Source organism: Astatotilapia calliptera, chromosome 1 (genome assembly GCF_964374335.1).
Source record: "Astatotilapia calliptera chromosome 1, fAstCal68.1, whole genome shotgun sequence".
Classification (NCBI taxonomy): domain Eukaryota; kingdom Metazoa; phylum Chordata; class Actinopteri; order Cichliformes; family Cichlidae; genus Astatotilapia; species Astatotilapia calliptera.
In genome coordinates, this window is record NC_137422.1 from 11,676,288 (window position 1) to 11,696,320 (window position 20,033).

The 20,033-nt window shown below is 40.8% G+C and overlaps 1 protein-coding gene across 8 annotated transcripts in view; it reads right to left on the reverse strand.

The window, feature by feature from the left end:
- myo9aa (myosin IXAa) overlaps positions 1–20,033 on the reverse strand; it is a 98,597-nt gene that overhangs the window by 22,298 nt on the left and 56,266 nt on the right. For 6 of the 8 annotated variants that reach the window (XM_026162523.2, XM_080306121.1, XM_026162503.2 and 3 more), the window contains exons 6-16: positions 19,804–19,857; positions 17,115–17,212; positions 16,715–16,841; positions 16,121–16,210; positions 13,151–13,267; positions 12,898–13,032; positions 8,674–8,795; positions 7,075–7,216; positions 6,683–6,881; positions 5,498–5,617; positions 2,462–2,537 (exon numbers count right to left, since the gene is read on the reverse strand). In XM_026162523.2, coding sequence (XP_026018308.2) covers positions 2,462–2,537; positions 5,498–5,617; positions 6,683–6,881; positions 7,075–7,216; positions 8,674–8,795; positions 12,898–13,032; positions 13,151–13,267; positions 16,121–16,210; positions 16,715–16,841; positions 17,115–17,212; positions 19,804–19,857 — 1,280 coding nt within the window. The remainder of the gene's footprint in view (positions 1–2,461; positions 2,538–5,497; positions 5,618–6,682; positions 6,882–7,074; positions 7,217–8,673; positions 8,796–12,897; positions 13,033–13,150; positions 13,268–16,120; positions 16,211–16,714; positions 16,842–17,114; positions 17,213–19,803; positions 19,858–20,033) is intronic. The other 2 variants (XM_026162514.2, XM_026162519.2) reach the window with 2 other exon arrangements.

The following is a 20,033-nucleotide window of genomic DNA, read 5'->3' on the forward strand; positions in this document are numbered from 1 at the left end:
TTTAGAAATCAGCGGCAAACGCATGGTTGTGTGGCTTTGTCCTTTTGGTACTTTTAAATAGTGTGATCTAAGTTAAATAGAGGAAGTAATTTTCATTCCCTTTTCCAGAAGACAGAATGAATCTCTTGTACAGAAATCCCTTACTGAAGCCCCAAAGGGTTCAAAACCTCAGGCCTCAAGGTGGAACCCAACCACATGCCCAGAACCCAAACAAAAACATAAGTGGTCAGTCATGGTTAAAACCCATCAGACTGTTTTGGTTTTTATCCCATAGCAAAAATGAAAGCGGGGTAACGAAAGACAAGTAAACAAAGACGATCTCCATCACTACTCAGAACAGAGCACAGCTGTGGCAGTTAAAGGTTATCTCATGCTTCCTCAGATCCACTGAGGTGCGCTGTTTTGTTTCCCGTTCATCCCGTTCATCATTCATGAGTTCCTCCTCATGTGTTACAGGCCACACATTATTACACACAGACTACAGCAGCAAGATATGCTCGCTGATTCACAGTATGTTATTACCCGGAGGTTGAATCATTCATAAAGAGAAAACCAGGTGGGACACGTGTGTGTGTGTGTGTGTGTGTGTGTGTGTGTGTGTGTGTGTGTGTGTGTGTGTGTGTGTGTGTGTGTGTGTGTGTAACCAAATTCGGTACAACCACTGAACAGTTAGAAGAGAAGAGTTTCTGCTGCAGGGCTGCCTGCTTGGTTTGAAAGTGACTCTTAACGTCCACTGCTTAAATACTGAGTAAAAAATAACCTGTGTGATTAGCAGATCTGGGCGATATCCAAACTAAAACAACCAAACCGCAGCGTCTGCGTTTACTGTGTTATTGTGTTTAGCATCTTTGTTGCACAAGAAGGAACAAATATTCAGCTCTTGGAACCATTTTAGCAAGTTTGGTCCAAAAATGAATTATCTCTGCACGAATTGGATGGATTGCAAGAGAAATTATGTTTTTTCAGGGTCTAAACAGGATGAAAACCTTTGACTTGTTACTCATCCAACAACTTTATCTCATTAGCACAATCTGGTACGTTATGTAAAGCTAAAGACGTTCTCATACAGCCTCATCAGTATCTTTAATTTGTATATTAATAAGCAGATATTAGCATGCTAATATAAACTGATAGTCTGCAGTAGCATGTATGTTTAGATTAAAGCATCACATGGGTGTAACCTAAATTGAGTCAAATTGTTAGAACTTTCTCGACCAGTGTAGTTCATTCTGATTTAAAAATAGTGATGATGCACAAAACAGATGACTTAATTTTTTTGCTCAAAAATCCATGTGTTAATTCTGAACTGTATTGGACATCAAGATGAAAATTTGAATCCGGAAGTACCAAAAAAAAAAGAAAAAAAAGAAGAAGGAGAAGAAGACGGGGGAAAAAAAACAAAGAAAACAGGGGCATTCTTTCCACCACATTTCTTACTGTGGAGGTCACTGATGAGACCCAAAGGATGCTCCTCCACCATCATCAACACAAGGTTATGTCTGCACAGTCCAAGGGGAGAAATGCAGATGATTTGTACAACCAGTCAGCATTACATTACAAGATGATAAATTTCTGTAGAAAAACCACAAACCTCCAGTGTGTAAGTATCAATCAAAATCTTTGCACTCCATCCCTACATGGCCAAAATCAGAAAATATTTTTTTGCGTCACGAAACAAAGTAAAGCATAAATCTTCTGTATGGATCTGGTTCACCATATAAGGGAGATTTTCTCCTCAGTTGATCATCTATCTCTGCAAATGGTGATAGTACAGTATGGCTTCTGTAGTGACTGTTTATTTCCATAGTGTCTCAGAGAGTCTCATAAAACACTGCTCTGTCCAGCTGATATGCACCCTGCAGGGTCCGAACATTTATTACTCCCCAGGCACTTCTCTCTGATGCATAGCTCCAACTTTACATCACCGAGGAAGCAGCTGCAAGGGGTTTAGTGTTCTCCTAGCATGTGGAGGATGAGGGGAGCGTGGAGGAGGAAGAGGAGGCAGGATGATGATGGTGGGGGGGTTACCAGCTCCATAATGATCTCCTGTGTAACAAAAGCTGACTTGCATGAATCCCTCTGTGCTGCTGCAAATCTCACAGTCCACAGCTAATTACAGAAAGTGTCAGTGAGGGGTACGAGACCAACGCTCAGGGTCACAAGCACGTGCGTCCATTTATTTAAAGGCATCCAATGTCTCTCTCAATGCTGGGAGGCAAATATCCTTACCACTGCATGTAGGACACACAATTAGGACTGTCACAATATCAATGTTTTGCTCATTGTGGCCACAAAATGCCACAATAACAGCATTCAAGTAATTTCTATTAATATTTTGGGGGAAAGACGACTATCACACAGACACATTCACTGATGGATGCGTTAGAGGCACTTTGGGATATAATACCACCAGAGTCAACACACTACTCTGCTGACAACATTTTACAACATGGCCACTTACCGTGGTGATTTTTCATTGATGGTGTTGGTTCCCTGCAGGTCTGAGAGTGGCGTACGTGGACTCTTTCTAGTCACACCTGATCACGAATAAACATGTTGGCATCATGTGAAAGAACACGCACAAACACTACACACAAAACCATTCTAGAGAAAAAACACACTTCTGACACCGTGTGACACTCAAGTGTTACTGCAGTGACTGTTATGTGCCTTTTTTAAAATTGGAAATACTGCAGCTGAAGTAACATTTAACACAGATTTGTGCGGTTAATAGCAAGGTTGTTAGTGCTGAATGATGTGAGATGATACTGAAGCATTATTTAGTTTAGTCTGGCCTGTAGGTTTGTTTAATACCATGATTGGCAATTTAAAATACTTGATTACTTGATTCGGATTACTTTTCCATACTTTATATAAAGGATAGATGTAGCCACTGATGTCGTGTCATGGTTAGAAAAGTCTTGAACTGAACATTTTGTCTCCTGACATCTTTGTGTTTTGAAAGTGAGTGATAGATTTGACTGGGGGAAAAAAAAAAAAAAAAAGCCAATCAAATTGCTGTCCAAAAACAGAGGACTCAAACATAAGGCCCGGTGGCCAGATTCGGCCTGGCAAAGACTAATCTGGCCCACTGGAAGGCTTAGATAAGGAGGGTATAGAGTCTGAATTAAAGACCTCCCCCACTGCCATTCCTACTACACCAAAGTAGTTAAATAATAGATAAACAATCAAATCACAGAAGATTTCTTGTTTTTTCACTACCATCTACCATAAACATTTCTTGTTTAATAGTGGTTCTATGCTGCTAAAAATAATTCATCTGTGAATTAATCAAAACACAGTTTTTTAATAAATGCAGCCCTGTGTGGATAATGAGCTACCAGAACTTATTCTGTAATTTTACACATTTGTCATAAGGAATAAACGGGTTTTTACTGTAGCACATGTTTTTCTTATATTAAGACATCCCAAGGATTAAACATTTAGTTTAGGGCTGCCACAAACGATTATTTTGATAGTCGACTAGTCACCGATTATTTTTGCGATTAGTCGACTAATCAGATCATCATCCATTGGACGTACAGCATACAGCTTATTGCACCAGCAGCATCTGGTCTTATATAACTATCATTAGCTTACAGCTTGAAGTGTTTGTGCTAACTAAAAATAAAGACAAGATGGTAGTTTATTAATTTTTAATGAAATTTGCAGATTGTTTCGGTGAAGTTTAATAAACTCCTTGCTTTCTAAAATATAACAGGACACCGGAGTATATTATCCAGCGTCTCAAACTTCTGATGATCAGCTGTCTGCTTGAAGTTTATTTAGCTGTGCAAAAACTATAACTTTAATCTTAGCCAAACCGATTTACTCAGGAACAAATAAAATACTAAAGAAAGCCAAACAATAACATTTTAAGTTATCTAAGTGACTTATATATCATGTTTAACCTGAGTAGCGAAAGACAGTGGTGGGTTTGAAAACGATTTGCCGGGAGTCCGGTGTTCTCACGGCTCTAGTTAGCCTTGCCCCCGCCTAGCTAACGAGCTAGTGGGTAACAGACGTCTCCGAAAACGTCGGAGAGCTTTTGAAAATACGTGGTGTCTTGATAAACTGAGCAGATATTTGAGGTTTACACAGCTACATTCTCGCCTGAAAATATGTTAAACGTTTATTTTGTGACCCAGAAAGAATAATAGGAGTAAAGTTAAAACTAACTAGCTGCCGCCATTGTTGACAGCTGCGCTATGAATTCTGGGACACAGCTTCTTCTTCTTCGGGGTTTAACGGCAGCTGGCATCCTTGTACATGCAGTGCTGCCATCTTCTGTTTCAGTCCGTTATTACACCCTTAAATCCTACTACTCATTCCTGCGTCCTTTGTGATCTTACAAAGCTTCAAACGATGCGTCGACTATTAAATTAGTCGTCGACGATTTTGATAGTCGACATAATCGTGACTAGTCGACTAATCGTGGCAGCCCTAATTTAGTTCAATGCTACACTGACAGCGTTTCTACATTGGCTTCACTGTTCAGACCCAGAGGCTACATCTATATTTTATATACAAGCTACAGCTGCTTTGTTACATCACTACAGTGCAATGGTGGGCTTTGGTAGTGATAAATTTGTACTAACGTATATCATATTCCAAGATTTGTTTTGAACCTACAGCCAATCAATCACAGTGCTGAAATCCTACAACTCTAAGGTGTGTTAGCCTACTCATAAAGCACTCTTCGACAATGTACCGTTTTCACTTTCATCACTTTGTACATTTTCACTCTCATCTGGAGCTGCAGGGTGGCACAAGACAACAACAAAAAAGACATTTGAGTGTCATGAAATGTTTGTAGAAGAAAAGTGACCCTTGTGAAAAGTGTGTGAGGTCGGCTGTATGTCCAGCACCAAATGTAAAGATGCCTCTGAGCCAGTTAGTGATATGAATGTACACATCTGTGTCCCCAGCTATGCCAGACACACCCCTTGGTCTTTGATCACCATCACCAGCTGATGTGGGGTTAGTGACAGTGGAAAACAGCTGATTTTAGACAATCGTTTGGTGGACAAGCAACTATATCCAGTACCCAACAGACAAAATTGTATATGACAGTGGAGCAATGTGCTATTGCTAAAAAAAAAAAAGTGGTGGAAACCTGGAGGTGTTGCTTCCATCACCAAAGTTCGCTGACAGAGCAAGATTAAAATGCAGTTCTTTGCATGCCTTTTACTAGCACAGTGTAAGAATACAAGTGAAGAGCATGCAAGACAGGAACAAACACATGCAGGTGCATTAAAGAGAAAAAAGGGGAGACAAAGAGAGTAGAGACCAACAAGCATCTAGTCCTAAAGTAAGCATCCTAAATCAAATCACAACGCAGGAATGGTGCCTCTTTATGTTTGTATATTCTTATTGGTATCGTTTGGCTTTACTTGGCCTAGAAAAGTAGTAAACGTTGGTCGGTCCTCTCCCTATAGTTTCCCCTAGTCATGGTATCAGATGAAAGTAGGAGGAGTTATTGTATTGGCAGCCTTACTGTACTTCTCCTCTTTGCATCTCTGCAGGATCTCTAAGCTTCTCTGATGCACAGGGTGATGCAGAAAGCTAAAACTATCCGTACTTTTCAATACTGCACAGGGAGCAGCTTCATCATGCCCTTGGAGAAGCAAAACAAGAGGAAAAAAAAAAAAGAGAGAGAAGACAGAAAAATACACAAGAAAAAGAGAGAGAGAGAAATGACAGATTAGACAGCGAAGAAGATGAGATCAAGAAATTCAGTCGTCTACTGGAGAGATACCTGTGCAAGAGAAGATGATTGACATTCAAAACTGACGTTGGCGGCAGCAGTAGAGAGACCTGTCTTTATATAGGTGTTTGCCCCCCAAAGGCATTTCTATACATCGTCTTCTAGTGGTTTATCCAGTGAACATATTCTATTATAAGATAGCAGTAGCATTCAAATTTATAAATTTAAGAACAAAACTGCGTCTGTATAGAGATGGTTTAGAAGACATGTTCAAGATTCCTTTGGGTGACACAATATCTTTAGTTTAGCTGAAAAGATTTCTAAAAGATATCTAAAGACAAGTGAAAGATATCTAACTTCTAAAAGAAAAATCTAGTCCACATTACAACATCTACGCTTCATGTGAAGGAAGGATGGAGAGGATGCAGAGCAAAAGTCCGATTCATACGCCGGCAGGACTGAAAGAACATCTGTTTGCAACATCTACTGCATCTGAAGTACAGCTAGAGCAAAATCTAAGAAGGCATTCACAGAAAGCCAAAGCTGAGAGAGAGAGACAGAGCAAGAGCTACTGTCATTACACTGCAAAACTACCAGCACTTTGCACACATAGACTACAGAACAGTGACTGCATAGTGAATCCAAAACCTGGCTGAGATAAACATAATGAACCAAGACGCACAGCAGGTTGGAGTATAGTACAGTATGTAATGGCAACTTTTATCTAAACTGTGAGCTATGGAGCATTTCCTAAAGTACAAATGAAGCATGAGCAGGTGCCCTGACACTGTAAGACAGGTGCATAGATTTTTCTGATGACATTATGTTTTATAAGCTTTCTTGTGCTTTGCTAAGGTTTACCTCTCAGTCAGGAACATCTCTTCCCTTCACAGAGCATACTTTCCCTCACTGCTAGAGGTTAGTGAGCTAACTATAGGGTATGTCAACCATTAATGCATTGGTGTGGGTTCTTACCAGTGTGTTTCTTGTGCGTGTGTCTCTTTCCAGCCTGCCTGAAAGCCACCAGGGCCCTGAAGTATGCGCGGAGCACTGCCCAGCGGAAAGTTGCTGACGGATCGATGCCGATAAGCCCGCAGATGAAGGCGTTCTTGCTGCTCTTTAGCAAAGCTACGATGTCCGGGCGCATGTGGTCGGTGTTCTTCTCCCTGAAATCCTGCGTGCATGCGTGTGAGAGAGAGATAAATATATAAACACAACACTGTTCAGAAGTATTATGTAGCTTAGTGCTACAGCTCCTGCCTTAGCACTTACATTCCTGTTGTGAAGGTCACACATGTAAAGAAAAAAAAAAAAAAAATACTGGCTGGACAGACTTAGATTCTTAAGAGAGCGAAGATGGCACTGACCTTGACTCCGTACTTGACCTTGCCAGCATAGTGTCGGATAATAAAGGCAGGCTCCATGACAGCAGGGAACTCGATGTAGCTGTTTCCTTCATGCTGTCGCTTGAACTTATCCAACAAAGTCTGGTTGGTGGCTTGAGGGAAACTGGGAAAGGAAACAAAGAAACATATGCTTTGAAGTAAAACGGGTTTTACATTTGTTTTTAATATCAAAACACCTCAAGAAAGGAAACTTGAGAATCACGCTCTTGATGAAGTTGATTCAAGACGCCAACTATGTCTTAATGCTGTAACACGAATCACACAGAAAATGTCCAACAGATTTCTGATGTTATCCACACAGAACATGATGAATTCAAGATATTATTTTTTTTCACCACTCTGTGTGTAGTTGCTACAACTGTATTATATTATAGCAGAGCATAGCGGTGGAAACGTGGGAAGCCAATATCATCTGATCTGTAACCACTTTTGACATTTTAACCTCTCTTGCCACAGGTTGAAGATTATCCTTTTAGGCCGACTTCAGTTCATATCTCTCTACAGTGCGTCAGTATCAAGAGCCAGCAATTTTGCAGAAAATCAACAGCTTACAGGAAGAGGAGCGAGGGGAAGAATGAGACACCAGGGGTTTTGGAACAGGGTGAAACCTGAGCTATGAAAACAGAGCAGCTAAAGAGTCACTGCCTTCCAGCTTTGCCTAACAGGAGGAATTTGATTTAATGTCCAAATGGAGAATAAAGGGAGTTAAAGAAGGAAATATTACTTGTAAAATAGTTGCAGTAACGCCATGTACCCGAAAACACCATATTTTATTGAGGTTTAGCAGGTATAGATTCTGGACAACTCCATCTTGCTTAACAATTTAGAGAAATCTGACAAAATTTAAGTGTATTTGTCTGAAATGTGTCAATGTTCTTATAAAGTGTAGTAGGAATCACACTCAGAATCTTGCACAATGTTTTCCAATTGAGCATAAAAGAAAAATTGTCCACTCATAAGGACAGGAGAGATGCAGTGATGTTAGCATGTGCTGTGAGTGGTCCTTCAGACAAACAAGAGTCTGTTAGGTACTCCAATTTATTTCTGTCCATCTCTAGGTTGCTGTTTGTGTGTCATATAGTAATTTCCCTACACAAAACTAGTTCCTCTGTCTGTGTCGATAGTTCTGTGTTTCGCCACAATACCAAAACTATAAGCTCGAGGAGGCCGAGAAGGGATTGTGCATTTTTCACACCTGTTTTATTTCATGCTAATATAAAACCTGTGCAGAGGACACTGTCCAGCTGTAGAAGCTCTGCAGCTGGAACTCTGCAACAGTGCGGAAACACTTTAGGTTCAGTGCCTCGCTGATTTTAGTATTTCAAGGACAAAACAAAGATCAACATGAGAAGGCAGGGGGAGGAGGGTATCAAACACCACGAAGATCCCAAGCTGTAATGAAACCAGCGATTTTTCAGTTGCAGAATAACACCTGCCAATTTGAACTCGTCACCTGTACTCAGCACCTGCTGAATTATCAGGTAGTTTACTACAGCAAAGCTAAACTGAATTTCTAAAGAAGTAAACCAGTCAAACTGGTAGGGAGACATAAATACTCACTTGCACTCTTCATCCAGTAGGTGGAACAGCGCTGTGGGCTTCTTGCTGATCAGGTTGATGCAGCCTGTGTTGTCGATGTAGTCTATGTTTCGCCAGCTGATGCCCTCTGCCCTGTATTCCTCCTGCAGGGTCACATCATGTACAAACAGAGAGCTCAGCTTTAGCGACACCTTCAAGAAAAATTTACTTCACAGGACTGGAATCTGATGAACGTCTTCTTTAAGGCAATAAATGTCACCAGCTTGCTGTATTGAAATACTAAAGCGTTTGGGTATAACATAAAAAATATATGGTGTTGTCCTTTAATGCACTGAAGCTGTTGAGAAGCACAGACGCTTTGTTATAGTGGGTTTGCACTGCATGTGACACTACAGACAGCATCACAAACGCTCATAAAAAATAAATGAATAAAAATCATTAACAACATACAATCAAAAGCAGAGAACCAGTCCAAGGCTGATTAGATAGTTTTAAATCTTACAGTCAGAGTGGCTATAGTTTGTATGCATGGTCGCCTGGCCTGCTGGTTTAATAATGAAAGAATCATTCGGAGTATTTATCAGTATTACTTCCTTATACATGTTATTTTCCTGTGTTCCTGGGAAAGATTTAACCAATAAAGACCTTAATCCAGCAGAGGTTTAATAACAAAATCTCTTTCTCTTGTGTAATCTCTTGTTAGCCTAAAGTCTGGAGGAAAAATATGCAACTAATTACTGCTGTTTACTGTTAGTTCACAGGAAGAATATTTCAAGAAGGAAGCCAAACTTACTCGGAACAAAGTAAACCTTAAAGGCGAAGTGTTGTTTTATGCTGCAATTCAACTGAGCAAACGGCTGTACGGTTATTGCTTCTGGTCATACGCACAGAAAAATGTCATATGATTAATAGACACAGACAACGTCTAATGAGGAGTTTCTGACAGCAGAAACCACAGCAGATTAAAATTTGACCGATCTCACATTCAAGGTCATCTTCTCAGGCATGTCCTAACAGCTACTTTTACTGCCTGGAAGCCCCTTTCTGACCACCTGCACTATGTGCCCTCCATACTGTCAGTCGAAGATTCCACAGCTTTCGACCCCAAAGGCGGCGTGTCAGGTGACTGGGAGCATGCTCGTCATTTTTTCCAGAATCCAACAAGATTGTTCACATCGAATCCGTCCCTCGTCATGAGACGCCAGTGTGAGCTCTAGTATAATGCATTGGGGCCTCTGAGAGTGAATATTTTATCTGATGTGCATTTGTGCCTGTGACAGTTTTCACTCATCACCTGGGCTGTGTGCCAGATTTGGCCCACTCAGTCAGTCAGAACTTTTCCCAACCAAATAATGTGACAAATTCCATTTATCTCTTATAACAGCTGCTTTTGTTGAGTACAATACTAAAGCCAGGACTTTAATCTCTTAAGACTGCACACACTCAGGTGACAAAGTGTGTGTCTGCGTAATCCCGTATATTGCCACATACTCGGCTCTTAAATAAACAGAGGTGAGTTGACTCAACTCTTTGGTAATTGCTGAGTTTTGGTTTATGGGGGTGCTATTTCCAACTTTGTCATATTGTCTGGAATAACGTAACTCCCACTACCCACGTGCCTTTAAGTCATCTTCCCATAAAAACTATGATTCACTTTTATTTTGTCTGTATCAGTAAAAACCCATAAAATGTATCCGGAAGATGCAGAATCAGCTTCTTTGTCGTGTTTCTACTGAGAACTGTCAGGCTGTTATACAGTTAGTCTTTCTTTATATTAACTCAACAACAAATGGTAAATATGGTAAATGGCCTGTATTTATATAGCGCTTTACTAGTCCCTAAGGACCCCAAAGCGCTTTACATATCCAGTCATCCACCAACAATTTTTTTTTAATTTTTTGTACAACTTTCATCTTTACGAATACACACACACACACACACACACACACACACACACACACACACACACACACACACACACACACACACACACACACACACACACACACACACACACACACAAAACAAAAACCAACCAAGTATTTTCTTGACAGATGTGTTTTCTTTGAATGGAACAAAACGTGAAAACAAATAACAGAAATATCCACTGACAGAGTTCTAAAAAGAGGGATATTTAGGACATACTATGACCAGTATATTGGGGATGACAGACTGGTATTTTCTCAATAACGGGGGAACACAAAAGAATGTGTGGTTAGGCCACAGGAATCCTCTAAAGTGTTCAACACCACTTTCATCATTTAGTCTAAAAGAACAAAGTCTGCTGCCCGTTTTATAATATCCAATGTAATAATGTTAAACAGTTCACATCATGTCAAATTCACATTTTCTCCTTTGTGGGTAAAGTCCTGCTGGTTATTCCATGTATTTGCCTTCACAGTTGCCATGAATAAATATTTCAACTACAAGTACAGTTAGCGACTGATTGTTAGTGAGTGACTAGATGACGAAGTGATTTCACAAAGGTGCAACAAGACAGGCATTACTGACTTATTTAACCCCTATCTGCTCCAACAGAGTGACTCAGTGGTTGACAGATGCATGGAAATCTACACTGGAACTGTAGCTGAGGGGGTGAAACACCAGTTACAGCAGACTTGCGGGCATACTTCCTCTGGTTGAAGTATGCCTGCTCTTGGTCACCCTGCCATCCCGGCTGAATCATGTTATGGGATTTTCAGACTGCCTATGTTTTGTTCACTTTTACACACAATAATTTCACAAACCTGTTAAAGAGCACATAGGTGGTATAAGGGTCAATATATTGTGAAGTGGTGCGTCAGGGCTGGCATTTTATATGCTATGTTTCTGCCAAAATATACACGGGCAACCGTGGCTCGGGGGGGTTGGGACATGCATCTGTAACCGGAAGGTCGCCGGTCGTTGTGTCCTTGGGCAAGACACTTTACCCTACTGCCTACTGGTGTTGGCCAGAGGGGCCGATGGCGCGATATGGCAGCCTCGCTTCTGTCAGTCTGCCCCAGGGCAGCTGTGGCTGCAACCGTAGGTTGCCTCCACCAGTGTATGAATGCGAGAGTGAATGAATAGTGGCATTGTAAAGCACTTTGGGTACCTTGAAAAGCGCTATATAAATCCAATCCATTATTATTATTATAATACAGTCATTGCCACAGATATAATCTGGTATACCAGGTGTTGGAAGGTAGAGTAAAGCTGAGCAATGGCTGTAATGTGCCAATCCATGCACAGGCTACATCCATCCATCCATCCATTTTTTTTTTTTCATTCCCCCCTCCCCCAAACATGTTCAAACCCAAATAAGATATTAAATTGTTCCAGTTCTTACATTTCTTTAGGAAATGGAAGAAAGGGGGAACGGATGGCATCAAAACAATAAAGGAAATCCAGAAGGACAGCCAGAGAAATATCCAAGCAACACCAAAAAAAAAAAAAAAAAAAAACCCTACATAAGCTATTTAACCACAAAATACTACTTTTCCAGAATGAAACACAAACACCGAGGTTGAGGCTCTCAGGCTGGAATTAAAGGCAACTGATTTTCCTTGAGATTTGAGGGTTCATGCAGTAACCAGTAGCACAGGAAGCACTGTGGGATTATGAGAAATAACAAACACTGAACGCTGTCTCAGAGTCTTATTAAAAAGAAGTCACATATTATAAGACAGTGATGTTAAGCATGCCTAAAAAAATATGAACTTCTCAAACACACCAAAGAGGCTGACCCCGGAATTATTACTGAAATATTCAGCCTCCTCTCATGGGGCTCTCAAAGCTGATGCTGGGAGTAATGTTGCAAGCAGGCTACGTGAAATCACGCACACTTGGCGACATGTTGATCCTTTAAAAATCTTTCGAACATTTGCTTTTGGGTCACCGAATAAGCCATCAGCAAAAAAACAACCATTTAATCTAACCTAACATCCAAAGTGTTTGAAGCCCCCCTTTACACATTTTTTTAGAGGATGACTGCTAAAACAATTATGACACAGAGGTGGTTTGTGAATAACTGCCTTTGCGCAAAACAGTAATGACTAGATACAAAGACCTTCATGTGGTGTATTTCATCTTTCTTAGCCCTGTTGGACTAAGTGTTGAAGAACGTCTTGTGGTGTATGTGCACTTCCTTGTAAATGGCCACAATCAGAACTTAGTTGGACAGATAGAACAAAACGTACACAGCAGCTTAAAAGTTTAAGGATAGGGAAAGATGCGTGTCCTGCTTCGGTTTAACAAAAGACTCACCTGTTCAAGTTTGAAGATGTGCTGATTAAAGTAATGCTGGAGACGTTCGTTGGCAAAGTTGATGCAGAACTGTTCAAAGCTGTTGTTCTCGTAGTCTTCGAAACCGAATATGTCAAGGACTCCAATGGACAAGATCTGAAGAAGACACCAACAGAAACAAATGAATGAAAAATAAAAACCGAATCTGTAATAAGAGTCATTGTTTTGAAGAACGACTACACTCATGCGCTTTTAATATTCTCTGTCATCTTACCTTGGTGGTTTCCATCAGGTCTTTGATGTTGAGCAGAGCGTGGTTGATCCTGAAGACAATCCAGTCAAACAGAGCACTGTACAGAGACTTGGCCATGGAGTCTCTCACTGTACCAGCCTAAAGGCAAACATACACTATCACTGTAATCTCTCAGTCAACACCATTAAGAAGTGGAAAGCAGGAGCACCAGTTTCTATGTGCATGCACTCCTTAAAAAGAGATGACAGTCAAGTTTTATTAAAAGTGAAGAAGAGGCTTTTACTGGTAATTTGCATTAACTGTACTCATTTGATCCAAGTTGTTGAAGACCACGTTTCATATTTGTTCTCATGCAGTTTTGCCTGTTCTGTCTTCACAGCAATTACAGTATTCCTCAGTATTTCCCCCCAAACTCAGTGTGCCACACATCTGTTTTACACATTAGAGTTTGGCCTTGAATGCCTCCCCTCTTAACACTGCACTTATTGTACAGGCCCAGGAGAATAAAATGAAAGAAGGTCTTTAAATACAGAAAATAAAGCTGATTTGTAATGGTCAAAATGTAAAATGGCCCTGTATGAACTGTGAATCAGCATGTGGAGATGTGGTTGTATGTGGTTCTACTTTAAAAATCAACCACTTATACTTTGACCTGAGCGTAAATCACATTCCTGCAGTCCTATCACACACACTTTTATTCTGAATTTTTGATGGAAAATATAAAACTGGATATCCTAAGATGGAAAAAGCAGATACCAAGGAGAGAAGAGACAGTGCTCCTATCCAAACAAGTCTGACATCTCAACCAAAACATGTTGGTAGACTGCGCTGTGCAACAGCAGGGCGTCGCTGAGTCATTATAAATGTCATTAGAGAGGATTACACTCATCAGTTGCACTCTGATCTGTCAACTTGTGATAGATGGAGGTGCAGAAGTTCAGCTTTAAAATCAAGGCCCAACAGAAATATCAGCTGTTATAAGCCAAGCATGGACTCCATACATTTTTGACCTCACTGCTGGCAATATCAACATGATATTCAGGCAACAAGCATGAAATATTTGGATGAAAAACTAGTAATATTTTTATGTCACAGTTCCAATCACAATACTGGGGATTTAAAAGCTTGGATTGACTGACAGAGTGATCTATTTTGCGTCTTCTTTCATAAAAGACAGGATTTTTTGTGCAAAAGCTTCCTTGTCAAATTATGAAGAAAAACTTTTTAATTCCTGTATCTGCTGGAAAGACTTGACCTCACTGCAGCAAAGAAGAGCGGCAGAAAACAACCCACTGAGTGGCTACCCCAACGCAAGAATCACAGGTTTCTAAACAGTTAAGCAGGATATTTTTAACATCCTCAGACAAAATATGTCTTCGATGTGTCAGGAGAGCCTATTGGGATCCTTGTACGTACCATAGTCTAATAACCCAGAAGCTTTTCATCATTTAGAGGAAGCAGGGTTTAAAACATTCACTTGTCTCATAAGTCTGACCAAATGGAGAAAACTCAGTACAGAAACACTCAGACTTCTTTGAGGTTTTCAACTGTCTGACTTCAGTTAACAGGCAATGGGACTGTTGAGACTGTTAGAGCAATATTTACTCAAAGACCACCCAGTGTGCTACCACAACAATCACTGTTTGTTCATATAAAATGACTCCTAAATATCCAGCGGGCCATTATGAGGTTGTTGCTGTTTTGGTGGGAATGTACAGCACAACACAGCACAGCACCGTCTTTTTGGAGAGTCTGTGGTAAAATACTGCTGAGACTGCTGCAGAAAATCTGTGCTGTAAAAAACAAAACAAAAAATTTAACTCAAGTCACAGCCTGTGTGTGCAAGATCTGACATCAGCAAAGTATGAAATACTGAAGGCATCGTGATCATTTTTAAAGTCTGTGCATTACAGCATATGTAACAAAAAATAAATAAAATGTATCGGGGGCTCTTTACACCCTGTATTCGTGTTGCTCCCTCGTCTCTTTCAGATGGCTCGCATCTGCAGACCATGATGTGTTTGTTTTCAGAGAGAGGAGGTCCCATGAAAACTCTAGAGGGACTTGAAATGCTTTCCCTTCCCTCTAAACAGACTGAAGGACTTTGTGCATGTGGGTTTGTGTAAGTGCGCACTGCTGTGACTCAGAGCCCTCACTTGACGCCACTAAACGAAGAAGCTGCGGAGAATCAAGAGCGAGCAGGAGGAGATCCGGTACTTGTGCGTGCTTTTCTGTAAACACAGCCAGGTCACACTGAAGAGCCACAACTGCAGTGCCATTGTGTTCGGGCTGGATGTGAAAACACTCCAAAAACTACTTATACCTATGCGCCTTCAAATCTGGCATCATACTAACTACATTGGTACGAATGCCAGAAAAAGCCAATCAAAACACACTGTAAATATTAATTGCCTACTAATTCACAACACATCAATCATGAGCCTGTGTTTACTTTCGTTCTGTGCTTCACACAAAGAGAATTTCAGACATGCAGCAACTGATCTCTACGATCGCTTGAAAAATGACCAAAAGTTCCACTCTGTTCCTGTCTCAGACTTCCTGCTCTCTACTATTTGACGTGGCTTCCGTTAAAAATAGACTGTGCATATTTTTAGTAAGGCGCAGACCCGCTGAAATGCGGTGGTGGAATCACAAGAATTGTGGCCGCAATCAACTCTGGAATGCAACGCGGCTGCCCACTGCACGATTCGGGCCTTCATTTGCCATCAGCATTAGCCCACCTACCTAAAGCAAGACAGCTCACGCATCTGGACATGTTCAAAAGAGCCCATGTCACGAAGACAAAGGAACAGGCAGAAATCTGATGTGCAACAACCGAACGGGCTTCAAGTTGGCAGAAACATCTGCATTCCTTCTGCTCAGAGTAGGTAGATGTTATTGTGGATGACTTATTAAGATTTTGTCGTACATTTTGATTTGCAGCTTTATTTATTTACTGTTTGAGAAGCCGCAAAGCAGCTCCAGTCTCACCTCAGCCAGCTTGTAGGGAACGATCAGCTTCTCTCCCACAGTAACCGTCTTCCGCGTTGTCAGGGCTTCAAACAGCATCTCTTCTTTTACCTAGAGATGATGGTGAGACACAAGTGTTCACTCATTCAAAAGAAAGCTGAAACCCTTTTCAAGCTGCCCTTCACACCTGATTACGTTTAAAGTAACCGAAAATGTGCTTTTGTGTGTGTCTGTATGTGTATTAATATCTTTGTGGGGACCAGAAATTGGAAGTTTACTATACTTGTGGGGACCAACAACCCTTATGGGACCCAAAATCCCAGTCCTCACAAGTTTGAATGCATTTTTCAGACTCAAAATGTGGTTTTAGTGTCATGGTTACAATTAGGTTATGGTTAGGTTTAGGCATTCAATTTTGATGGTTAGGATTAGGGTAAGCAGATAGGGAAAGCATTATGTCAATGAGATGTCCCCACAAAGATATGAATACACGCTTGTGTGTGTGTCTTTATCCTGGCTTGAACAAATAGGAAGTGTATTTAGCAGTTTAAAATCATCCGCCTTTCACAATCTAGACATATAATATGTAGAAATATATTTAGCATTGCCATCTACCTGCAGCAGTTCTGACACAACAGGTAGCACCTCTGGGTTAACAATGTCTATCTGGTCGTCCCTGTAAGGTTTCTTCTTGTAGCGGATGTTACCCAGGTGAAGGATGGCCGACAGCAGAGAGAAGATCCTAAACAACAGTTAGAGACCATTCATGGGACACTGCAGTGGAAGTATATCATCTCAATCAGCGGAATCCATTGATTTTATTAGTAAAAGTTGGACTGAAAAATTACTTTACAGTACTGGTAGTGATGGTGGGAGCTGTGGTGGCCTGCAAAGCTATCATTTATAGTATAAAACAAAAGTAGGGGCGAGTGCAGTTAGATGAAACACTGCTGAACTGGACTGTATAAATAGGCGATACCATAGGTAAATAATGGTTTCTGTGTCTGTCACTCACTGCTTGCGTGTGGCAGGAAGAAAGCCCACCATCTCCATGGCCAGCTGAAGCCTCTCAAAGTCATGCTTCAGGTCCTCTCCTTCTACATTGAAGCAGTCCTGCAGAAAAAAAACCAAAAACGTTTTTAGATGTTATCAGGCCTGCGGAGGCTGTTACAACACAGTGACCGGGGAAGCCAAAAGGGCTAATGACAAGCTACTCTGAGGTTTAGAAGGACTGCTGACATATGCGGTGCCTTAATGTTTTCAAGGTTTACAGACTGTCTAGCAAATACACTTTAAAAAAGTTTTTTTTTTTTTTTAATTTACATTGTACTTAAAATAAATTTAAAACAAAAAACAGAAATATTGCCTAAAGCAGACAAATTACTGAAATAAGCTATCATTAAGAAGCTTGGGGTCAAAGAAATCTGCAAAACTTGAGCCTAATGTGCAGAGTGTCTAGTGAACAGTGGCGTGTGCAGGTTCTGCTCATGTAGTGGAAAATCTGCTTTGGCACTCCACTTTAAACCAATCCACAAAAAATTTGGCAAGCAGTGAAGCCGACAGGAAGAGCAGTTTATGGATGAGCCTGTTCTTGAGAATGGACAATCACCTAAACTAGCAGAGTAAATATAGTGACTATAGTGCAATGTTTTGACTGTCATAACAAGACTAAAGTCATGACGTGATTGAAAAATATATTAAATACAAGAAATATTCTATTTAGCAGCTATATGAATACTAGCAGGAGTATACTTTTAGATCATTCTGGATCTAGATTGGTTGTTTACAAGAGCGTTCCTAGAAACATATGCTTTGATGTTTCTACATAAGTACACAGTACTTCACTGAACTACATACACCCACCATAAAGTGAGCTCTGCTCTTTCCTTTATAGGCCCATTCCACTATGGCTGCAATAATTATCACAAACTGTGCCTCAGAAACACAAACACTCCAAACACTGAGACTCATGCTTGCACCAGTGTGCCGCCTCCTCGCTTCCTTCTCTCTTCCTTTACAGCAGAAATTTACACTGACCCATTAAAAGCTCTGGTGTTACATTTCCACGTCAGCAAAACCTACATTATGTGAACGTTGCTTGTTCAAACTTGAAGTTCTTTTCAATGAAAGCAGTCAGTGTAGTAAAAAGGTGTCTAAAGATTCCAGATGTCATAAAAGATGTCAGTCAAAATACGGATCACCGCTTGTCTACTCACAGTGCAGTCTGGGTATATTTATAGCATTTCTCCTCAGTAGTGTCAAGAACCACAAACCTATATTATCAGCATTATACAACAACTTGCATTGAATTTTGTAATATTTTGCAATATTACCGGATTAATGAACTGCAGCTAAAAACTTAAGCTTTCCATTGACTTCTATTCATGTCAATGGAAAGTATAAAAGCATTTCTAATCACTATAAATGCTTTAATACACTCACAAAAACACGCAGTACCCCCAAAAAAGACACAAGGAATCCCAACAGTAATGAGAGAAGACCTTTTGATCGTTGACATTCTTCAATCCAGTGTTTCCCATGTTTCAGAGGTGAGGTCACACATCAAAGTTATGAGTAGGGATGGGTACCGGTATCGGTGCCGACATAAACGGTAGTAACCAGACCGAAAAGCAGCACACATTTCGGTGCTTTTTTTTCCTGAGCTGTGATACACTTTAGATTCTAGCCAATCATTTTACGTTTCCGAGGATAGTAGGCGGGTCCAGGTACGTACGTTCTTTTAGAGCAGAGCTACAGATGCTCAAGGCAAAGCGGTCAAAAGTCTGGCTGTACTTCACAGCAAAATATGCAAACTCAGCAGCCTGCAACAAGTGCTTTAAGCTGATACTGTGATACTGTCAAAGGAGGTAACACCTCAAATCCGATGAAACACCTGGCGACGCATAGCGTTTTTGTTAAAAGCCGAGAAATGCGCCGTATTTGATAGCTTGCTGCAAGACGTCATACCGAGCACATCTACTGCGGGTGTGGTGCCTGTTATCGGACCTGGAGTTGGCAACATCCCCCAAAAACCCGAGTGATACCATATATGCCCTATAGCTGCAGAAAAGGCTAACATTGTTATCTTTTTACAAAAAAAAAACAAAAAACAGCTAAACATGAGAGGTTTTTGGACAAAGTGTGTGTTCTCCATTCTTTAAGCACCGGTTCGAGCACCGGTTTGAGCACCGTTTAAGCACCAGCACCGTTTCAAAAGTACCGGTGTGGCACCGGTATCGGATAAAACATAAACGATACCCATCCTTAGTTATGAGTGTGTTAAAAGTTTTTGATGCTACAAATTGTCTGAACACAAGATTACTCTGGGATTTCTGTAGTGTATGGAGGACAGCAAATTCAAATGAGTGCTGCAGGAAATACTGTACCGGTCAACGATCAAAAAGAAAAAAAATTAGAGCAACACAGGCAGCTACAGTGGCCAGGATATGAGTAGACATACCACCAGAACTCAGAAGGAGTACAACAAATAAATGCTCCCCAAACCAAACCAGGATATATCCAAAAAGCAACAAAATAAGCAAGGGAATCATAGGAACGGGTGGGTGGAGGGGTGGAGGAGGTGTGCAACTGTGCAGATGAAGTGCAGCTTCAGCTGCGAGTGCTCAGGTGACACAAAATCTACCGGCTAAGGTTTCTGCAACACGTGCAGACACACGGACAGTTAACACACAGCTGATACTGACCGGCTCACTCTCACAGTAACTCTCCCAATGACGTTGGTGGCTTGTCTTTGACATCTGGAAATGACCAGTTTACAGGAGGCAAGATCAAGGTTAGAGAGCAGCATTCCAATGACAACACACACTATACTGGTCAAACATGAGCGCAGATTTAAGAGGGACTAATGACATGGAAGACGTGCTGTTAAGATACAGGCTGTTCATTACAGTCTCAAACATCGACGATTCAAAGT